Below are 8704 nucleotides of genomic sequence, written 5' to 3' on the forward strand. Positions count from 1 at the left end.
GAACATCTACTCTTCACCCCTTGGGTAACTTAAAATAAGCAAGTGTGTATATTGGAACACAATAGAACCAAATGTATAAACAAAACCAAGGCCGTTTTCTGAACTTAACTGAAATGACTGAACTGAAATTAGGTCCAAAATAACCTTGGCTAAACGACTACACCTTTCCAAATTGAACTGGATGAAACCAGCTAAAGCGTTACTTCCTCACTTCCACTTTTATTGTCATAACTGAACTAAAATACTTGACCGGATGAAATTAGGTCCAAATAACCGCGTCTACACGACTCCATTCATCCAAAATTGAATTGGATGAAATCAGCTAAGGGCCTATTCTTTCTTACACTAAACTTCGGTTTACGCTCTTATCTTTCTCCCTTAGATTCACCATCATTTTTCCATCCCGTAATTTCATGAAGTCTTAAACTCAAAACTGTACATCTCAATGTTTAATATTTGAAGGGGAACAATTTTGTTTTTTGGAAAAAAAGAAAATGATAAATTATTAGTGAATACAATTACGTCGGATTTATTATGTGAGTTTATTGCTTCCTATTTTGAATCCAATCTAGAATAGAATGGAGCGATCTTATGGAAACATATGCGAAAAAGTAACTGAATAGAAATGAAAGGGAAGGTAGTGATTTTTATAAAAGGGAGAAGTTATAAAGCCCATAGACAGATACATAGGTGACATACCACTGTTGGAATACAATTTATAAAACCTTAAAAAACAAAACCACACATACTGGCATCATAGCTGGTGCACAAGTCGCGTCTTAGGCATTAACAAAAAGCAAGGGCGGCAGCAGCAGCGCCGATTAGGACCCCCCCTGGGTCTGCGAGGGTGCATAGCCATGGAGAAACCCACCATCGTTGGGATGACGAATCTCATCGCCACAAAACTGACATCCACCAACACAAGTATTTTCTGGAGGAAAACAATCAATCAAGGGTAATCATCCATTCATTCTGGATATAGTCGGAAGCAAATAAGCAAGAAAAAGAAGCGCGTAAACAAATTCAATACCATCAAGAGTGCAGCAGAAGGTGACAGCACCGGAACCGGAAATCTCGGCAAAGAAGAGACTATGAAAAGACGTGCCATATTCGCGGGTAGCCATGAAATTAACATGTTTCCAGATAGTTGCATCAATAAGGGTTGTCTGGTGTCCAACCACTTGGTTAAGCCGGTAAGGGGAACGCTAAAACAGCAGCAGCAGACAGCCCACGATCAGTGACAAAAATAAGCAAAAAAATAAAAATAAAAATAAAACGAAACGAAGGGATGTTGGAGGGTGCGAATTACATGAAAGAACTTGGTATTGAAGAAAGCTAAAGCCGTTACTGCATCATCAACTGGTTCTGGCAACATGGAGCTGGATAAAACTTCTTTCGTCCTGATCAAGTTTCATAAACACCCCAAATTGATCAAGTTTCATAATAATAATACGGTTTTTCTAAGGGCACATGTTAATAAGCTAATTGAGAAGAAACAGAAATTACAGACGACATTACGTACCTAATAATAAGAGGGCGAGTAGTACAAAAGTAGAAGGCTAGTTTTTTCATCTCAGGAATGAGAAGAAAATCATCACCAAACAAGTTAGAACCGTATCGAAATCGAAACTGTTCCAAATCTTCAACCCTAAACCCATAATTGGCTTCAACCCTTAACATCTCGTTCCGCTTCGCTTTAGTTTTCTTCAACTTCTCAAATCTTAATCTACGTTCCTCAAGCCTCTCCGCACTCCATCCCTCCTTTCCTATCTCATTCCCCATCATTTCTTCTTCCGACGAATCCTTCCTTTTTTTTCCGCCAAATTTGGGGAATTAGGGTTTTCGATTTCTCTCTCCCGCCTTTATTCTATTTGTATCTTACTCCCTTTTTATTTGCACTGCTTTTATATGGTCCAAATTTGAATTTAGGAATGAGCAAATGTTGATCCGGACCGAGAAATTAACGCTTTTTCTTTTTGTCGCCTGAATTTTACTTATATCGCCCGAGTAATTTACAAAAATATCCTTCTAAAATTAGACAATCACAAAAATGCTCTTTGTATCACTAAGAACCTATTTTCTTAGAAAAAAAAGAAAAGAAATTTAACGCTACTGAATTAAATTCAGATTTTTTTTTTAACAGTTTGTCATTTGACAACAATTTAAGTTAAATTACTCACATCTCTTTTCAATTCATATAATTAAATTGTTGTAAACGGTTAGTAGGCGAAACATCAATGAAATAGGGTAATTGAATTTGTAATTACCCGACAATTTGTTGCATCATCGGTAATTGATTGTTTCAATTAACTCGCTAATTAAGGGGTCGCGGACCTTTCGTTAATTCCAACACTATATGGCAACGGAACTATCATCTACCTTGCACGACACACCATCGTAATTGTTGTTTAGCTTGTACGACAACATACCAGTGGTGTTTTATTGTTGTCTCCGGTTGCACGAAGATGCCACTGTTGTTGTCGACTTAGCGCATGCGCTGGAGATGTTCACCATTGTTGTAGTATCGTATTTCTTTGACGAGTTTAAATGACTGTGTCATACGGATATTGTATAAAATGATGTGTCGTGTAAATTAGAGGACGAGACCGTGGTCACGTCGTTCGAATCAGAAGACGTCGTGGTCATGTCGTGTAGATCAGACGACCAAGCCATGGTTTTGTCATGTAAGGTACTTGACGATGCCGTAGAGATGTCGTGATGGGGACATGAACAAACCAGGGGAACGACGTGTTTACTGTTTATGACACGATTTGACCATGGTTTTATCTCGCTAACCACGCATGAACATCCCCTTCACCCGTTACCAGCCACCCAAATAGCAGGACAGTAACCCAATCCGAAAGTTCCGTCTAGAGTTAAACAACATTTCATAATTTTGCGTCTTCTAGTCCGTATGCATAAACAAGTATGATCAAACCCGATTAATTTACTTGTTTCTCGCTTGTGAATTGTCGTCGTTTATGATTGAAAATTTAAACGATACGTAATTGATTTAGGGTTATGCTCATTCATGGACGAGTTTTACTCTTTTATGGACGTAAATTACCATAATACCCCTCTAATTTAACAAAAAAAAAACAAAAAAAAAACAAAGAAACAAAACCAACGCATTAACCCTTCCCTGCCACCACCACCTTCTTCCTCCATTCCTACCACCCTCACCCACATCTGCTACCACCGTCGCCAACCCCCGCGAATGCACCACCGATGTCGCCCATCACCAACCCTGACCCACGACCATAACCCCTCCCTTACAGCCAACATCCTGACGCACGACCACCGTCCGCCACCAACAGCCGCCCTACACAATCATACACCCACGGGCGTATTCCTACACGCAGCCCCCACCTTGCCCTCTCCTCTTTCCGACGACCAGCCGTCTACCCCGACCATCATTCCTCCAAAAACCCTAATTGCAAAATTAACCTAATGAATTTGTATTTGGTTAATTTTGAGACAAAAAATCGATGTTAATTAATGAAATTAAGATTGATATTTGTTCAATGTGTGAATTAAGTGCATAATGAGTGAATTTGGTAGGATTTATCAAATTTCTTGTGAAAGAGGAGAAGAGGGAAGAAGATACAACTTTTTTCTTTAAGAGAAGGGTATGAGATGGAAAAATTATGAAAAAAAGTCCGTGAAAGAGTAAAACGTGTCCATGAAAGAGCAATGATGTTGATTTATTGTGTTGGAAATAAGTAAGAGATGAAGTATAATTTGAAAGTCAAAAGTTGAGGTAGATTAGGGGTAGAATTGGAAAGTCAATGTCCTATTTCGGGCGATACTAGTAAAACTTAGGCGACAAAAAGCAACTCCTGAAATTAAACCATATTGAGGATTATTCAGTTCGGGTTTCGGTCCTCACTTTTTTCAAGTTTCGGTCTTTGTTCTGGTCTCAGACCAAGGCTGCTATTCGGTCCAGACCGAGGATTCATCAATATGGTCCTCGTTCTATGAAAAAAATTCTCAATCCTCAGTCTGGTCTGAGTCGGTCTGGTTCAATTCGATCTTGGACCGATGATCTCTCATAATCCAAAGCAATAACTTAACATAGTGGGTGAGGGATTAAACCCGTTTGTCCTTCTTTGTGCTTTTCTTTGTTTGCGATTAAATCTGGTTTACACATTGAGGATAATGTGTTGTTATAGCTTGGGGGAAGGAATTAATCAGTCTAGTTGTTTTATTTCTTTTTAAAAACAATTCGAAAACCCTGAAGAATTGAAAAGGCATGCATGTTGTTGTCCACCCATTGTTTTGCGTATACTATCATCCAAACTTGCATTTCCCTATTGTAGCTTTGAAGTTAATGATTCACTCTTTTGACAGGTTTTGCATGTTTGGGGTTGTCTTGACATAGTTATTGAGGGATTGCTATAGACATAGTAAACTTGATTTTAACATTGGTGATACCGTCGTTTTAGTACCAAAAATAATTACCTAGGACAACTAACAGAAGTCAGCGGAAGGAGGGTCGATCTCCACAGGGAGGCTAATGTATCTATCTGCTAATTACGTCTGTCTAGTAACAAAAGGGGGGGGGGGGGGGGGGTTTAGTTGATTTCTAAACTACTATTGATTAAGGCAAGAGAAATAGAGAAAAGAGCAGTAAAGCAAGAATAAGCAAGATGTGTGATCAGTTAAAGAGAGATATGCTAGGATTTCGGTTCAGCATGGCAGTTCACTAACTCAATCATAGACAGTTCAGACGATCTACTGTGAGAAGGGCAAGTGTAATACTACGGTTTTATGAGTCTCTGGGTACTCTATCGAGTGGGCCTTACTCTGTCTAGTAGGGGTGTTTTAATTTACGAAACAGTATTCTGTCTGTAGGGTACTCAATCGAGTAGCCTTGGCACTCAATCGAGTAAGTGGCCCTCGATCGAATACGTTAGTTGCTCGATCGAGTAGCTCGGTTGACGGGTTATGTTTTGACGGGTTTTGTTAATAATGAAGATTAGTATATATATTATGTCGTCATCTTTATTAAACACTGTTTATAAACCTAATTCACTCAAAGGATATTTCAAACTACGTTATTCTCTTCATCCCCATTATTGGCAAATCCCGGAGCTTGAGAGGTCGGATTTCATTGTTCTTTGTGTCTTTGTGATCCTTGCGTCATGGGTAAGTCCTACATACCAATTTTATTGCGTTTGGTTAACATTGTTTAAACCCTAATTTGTGGATTTGGGGGTTTTATGATTAGTTGTGTATGTAGTAATTGTATGATTATGTGATAGGAGGAGGATTCGTAGAGGAATGGTTTTGAGACAGCTGCTAAGATCGTCTGCTGTGTGTGTTTGCATTCCAGGTAGCTAGGGTTTTCCCTACTCAGTATTAGTTACATGATATATGACACGTCTGTCGTATACCTGTCAAAAATAAACTAACTCAACTAACTATATAGCTAGGGAAGTCAGGTCGATCTCCACAGGGAGGCAAGATATTTGTAGAAGTCCGTCTATTTGGTCACAAATGGGGGGGGGGGGGGTTTGTTTGATTTGTTATCTAAACTACGAGTTTTAAAGAAAAGAGGAATAAAAGGCAAGAGCAGTAAAGGCAGGAAATGAGGATAAAAACTATCAGATAGAGAGGGACATGCCAGGATTTCGGTTCACTACGGAAGTCTAGTGACTCAGCTGTAAATGACTCAGACGAATTAATGTAAGACGGATGTTGAAAGGTCCTCTCGGTCCACTTTCTATCCTAAAATACCGCTAACTTAACTTTCATTCTCGTCAGGGTAGTCTAATGTTCATAGCAAGCCTATTTAGTCCAATCTTTCGATCTAGGATTAACTTTAGCCAGATTAAAGGTTAACTTAGAAGTGTGCACTCAACTAAGTCGGATAAATACAATTAAATTGCTATGGTGACAGAGCCTTGTAATCAATTCGTCTAATTCATTTACTACATTCTCACTTTCCTACCGCAGATCCCCTAATCCCAACATGAAAGGGGTTTAGCTACTCATATCACTAATTAAACTAACAGCAGATAAAATTCCAGCAGTAAACATAATGAAATAAATAATAAATTGCATAAAGAGAAATTAGGGCAAAGGAAATAAATAGAGTAAACGAGAAATTAAGCAAACAATGATTGATTATTATAAAGATGAGAGGAAGGAATTACAATCGAGCGAATTCCGGCGTAAAGAACAAAATCTGGGCAAGAATAATCCCAAAAGTAAGGTTACAGTAGAGAGAAATAAGCAACGTAACAAGTTTACAATAGAAAGTTTAGATGATGAAAAGATAGATAAAAAAAATCCTTCCTAATGACCTAGTAGAGCGTGCTTAAATAGCAAAGTAATTAAGTTTAGTGAAATTAAACATAACACGGGCTATTTTAAAGCCCATAATGACGAAACCACTCGATCGAGTGGATTAAAACCACTCGATCGAGCAAACTCCTCAGCAAATCTACTCGATCGAGTAGAAAGTTACTCGATCGAGTAACTCGGCCTTTCAAGAAGATAAGGATCGAGTGGAAAACCACTCGATCGACCACCAGAGGACGTAGAAACCACTCGATCGAGTGGTAAAACAGCTCGATCGAGTTCTTTAACTTCAAATCAGCTCAAGTCCGTCACCGAATGCCTCGTAATCCGTGCCATGACGCTTCCAAATGCGATATCTCACTGGGGACAACCCCGTCTCCTCTAAATGCATGCAAAAAGGACGAAAAAGAGTACGATTCCACTACTTTCGCGTTCATTTCTACAAAATGGACAAAACGAACCAAAGTAGCCAATTCGGGGCAGAATACCATAGAAACAGTATAAAAATGCATCGAAATACGTGCTAAAATAGGCTAAAAAGACTATATAAAAAGCACGTATCAAATCTCCCCAAACCAAACCTTTACCCGTCCTCGAGTAAACTCAAAACTAAACTAATGGAACGGAAATGATAACTCAGAGCTAGCTTAACTTGTCTACTTGAACCAATTTAATGCAACAAAAAGTAACAGTTAAAGCTAAGCAGTCAATACGCAAACGAGTTATGAGTCACATTTCGTAAATATAGCCAACCTATCGACCTTGCAAGACCAACAAAATCGGACTCTCTCGTGGTCACTCTTCTCTCATGAAGCAAAGGTGAATGATATATGTAAAAGAGGTACGAAAAGACAGTCACTCACCTAACTGCGACCTACATAGCATGCATGCAACAAAAATGAAAGACAATTCAAGTACTAATGCACACACTCCAACCAATAATGTCCGTCACAGCCGAGGGCTTACAAATAATTTGGGAATAGTGAGGTTCAGGTGAGAAAGACAAGACATGTTATGGAAATGTGGGGGTAAAAACGTCAAGCTAGTTCCTAACAGGACCATAAAGAAATCATCCGAATCTCAACTGACTGAAAAACTAAGTACAAGTGCCCCTTCATTTGGCACAAAGCTCATTAAACTCAAAACACAATCTCCTCAAAAAAATATGGGATAAAACGGAGGAGTTAGACGGTCACAAACTTCCCTTTTTTATTACCGTCTGAATGAACTAGCTGAAACAAATCAACTTTTTTCAAACTTTTCCCTTTTTTTCTTCTTCTTACGTGAGCTTTCTCTTTTTCATTTTTTTTTCTTCTTTTTTCTTTTCTTTCTCACGTTTTTTTTTCTTTTTTTTTTTCTTTTCAATACGTTTTTCTTTCTTTTCCTCCTTCCTCTATACTTACACCAACTCCAAACAAGAAATACGGGCCAAAATGCAATGGAAGATCATACCACAAAAGAACATACTAACTAGCTTGACTAGGCAGGCTAAGTTTGGGATGTAGCTGATGGGTCAAAAAGGCAAATTTTGGCTTATGTGGAGCTAAATGGGTTTAAAAGTATAAGGAAAAGGGAAATTTGCAAGCACCTCCCTGCATGTGACACCAACCACAAACCCGAATATGTGCATTTGACGAGAAATTGAATGTCATAAAAGTGCAAAAGAGACGAACATGTTATGCAAGGAGTACTACTCTCAATTCCTAATAAACTGGTCATGAATGTCACCAGTTATGGCTCTAATATCTCAGAATTTTTCAAGTAGTTTACCAATTTATCAGGTCAAGTCTAAACAGTCAGCTATATTTGAACAGAAACTCGTAGACTATGCGTATGAAAAAGCTAATAACTATCAATAAAGTGCAAGGCTCAAGCAAAAAGACAAGTTATAGTGCGTTGTCATCATGGAAATCTACCGTTCCGACTCAACCTATATGCAAAAATAAACGTGAATTATTTTTGAATCTTTTTGAATTTTTCTAATTTTTTGGATTTTTTGATTTTTAATGAAAACAAACAACAATGCAAGCTGAAAAATAAACGTGAATGCAAAACAAATGCACATGCAGACTCAAAAGGATGCAATACCCTCCCCAAACCAAAATGGACAACGCCCTCGTTGTCCTCCAGCATACACCAGCAGATATATACAGGGGAACGGGAATATACAACCAATAAATAAAAACAATAAATATAAAGGAGACGAAATAAAAGAGTAGAGAATACATACAAAATACGAACTTCCCCAAACCAGCCAGAAAACTGGGGAAGTGAGTAAACCAGTAGCTACTCGTCGTCATCGTCACCGTCGTCGTCCACCACCGTGTACTCCGGGTCTCTCTCCTCCTCTGCTCCTCAGCTCGAGCTCTCTCCACTACCACCTCTGGGTCCTCCTCCT

General features: G+C 38.7%; 1 protein-coding gene across 1 annotated transcript; it reads right to left on the reverse strand.

Annotated features, from left to right (window-relative positions):
* Positions 1-619: 619 nt before the first annotated feature.
* LOC141612096 (uncharacterized) lies at positions 620-1919 on the reverse strand. The gene is made up of 4 exons (XM_074430808.1): positions 1523-1919; positions 1310-1400; positions 1031-1205; positions 620-931 (listed from the first exon to the last, which is right to left on the reverse strand). Exons 1-4 carry the CDS (start codon positions 1783-1785, stop codon positions 822-824), a joined length of 639 nt encoding a protein of 212 aa, XP_074286909.1. The 5' UTR covers positions 1786-1919; the 3' UTR covers positions 620-821.
* Positions 1920-8704: the final 6785 nt, after the last annotated feature.

This window comes from Silene latifolia, chromosome 11 (assembly GCF_048544455.1).
Source record: "Silene latifolia isolate original U9 population chromosome 11, ASM4854445v1, whole genome shotgun sequence".
In the NCBI taxonomy this organism is placed as follows: domain Eukaryota; kingdom Viridiplantae; phylum Streptophyta; class Magnoliopsida; order Caryophyllales; family Caryophyllaceae; genus Silene; species Silene latifolia.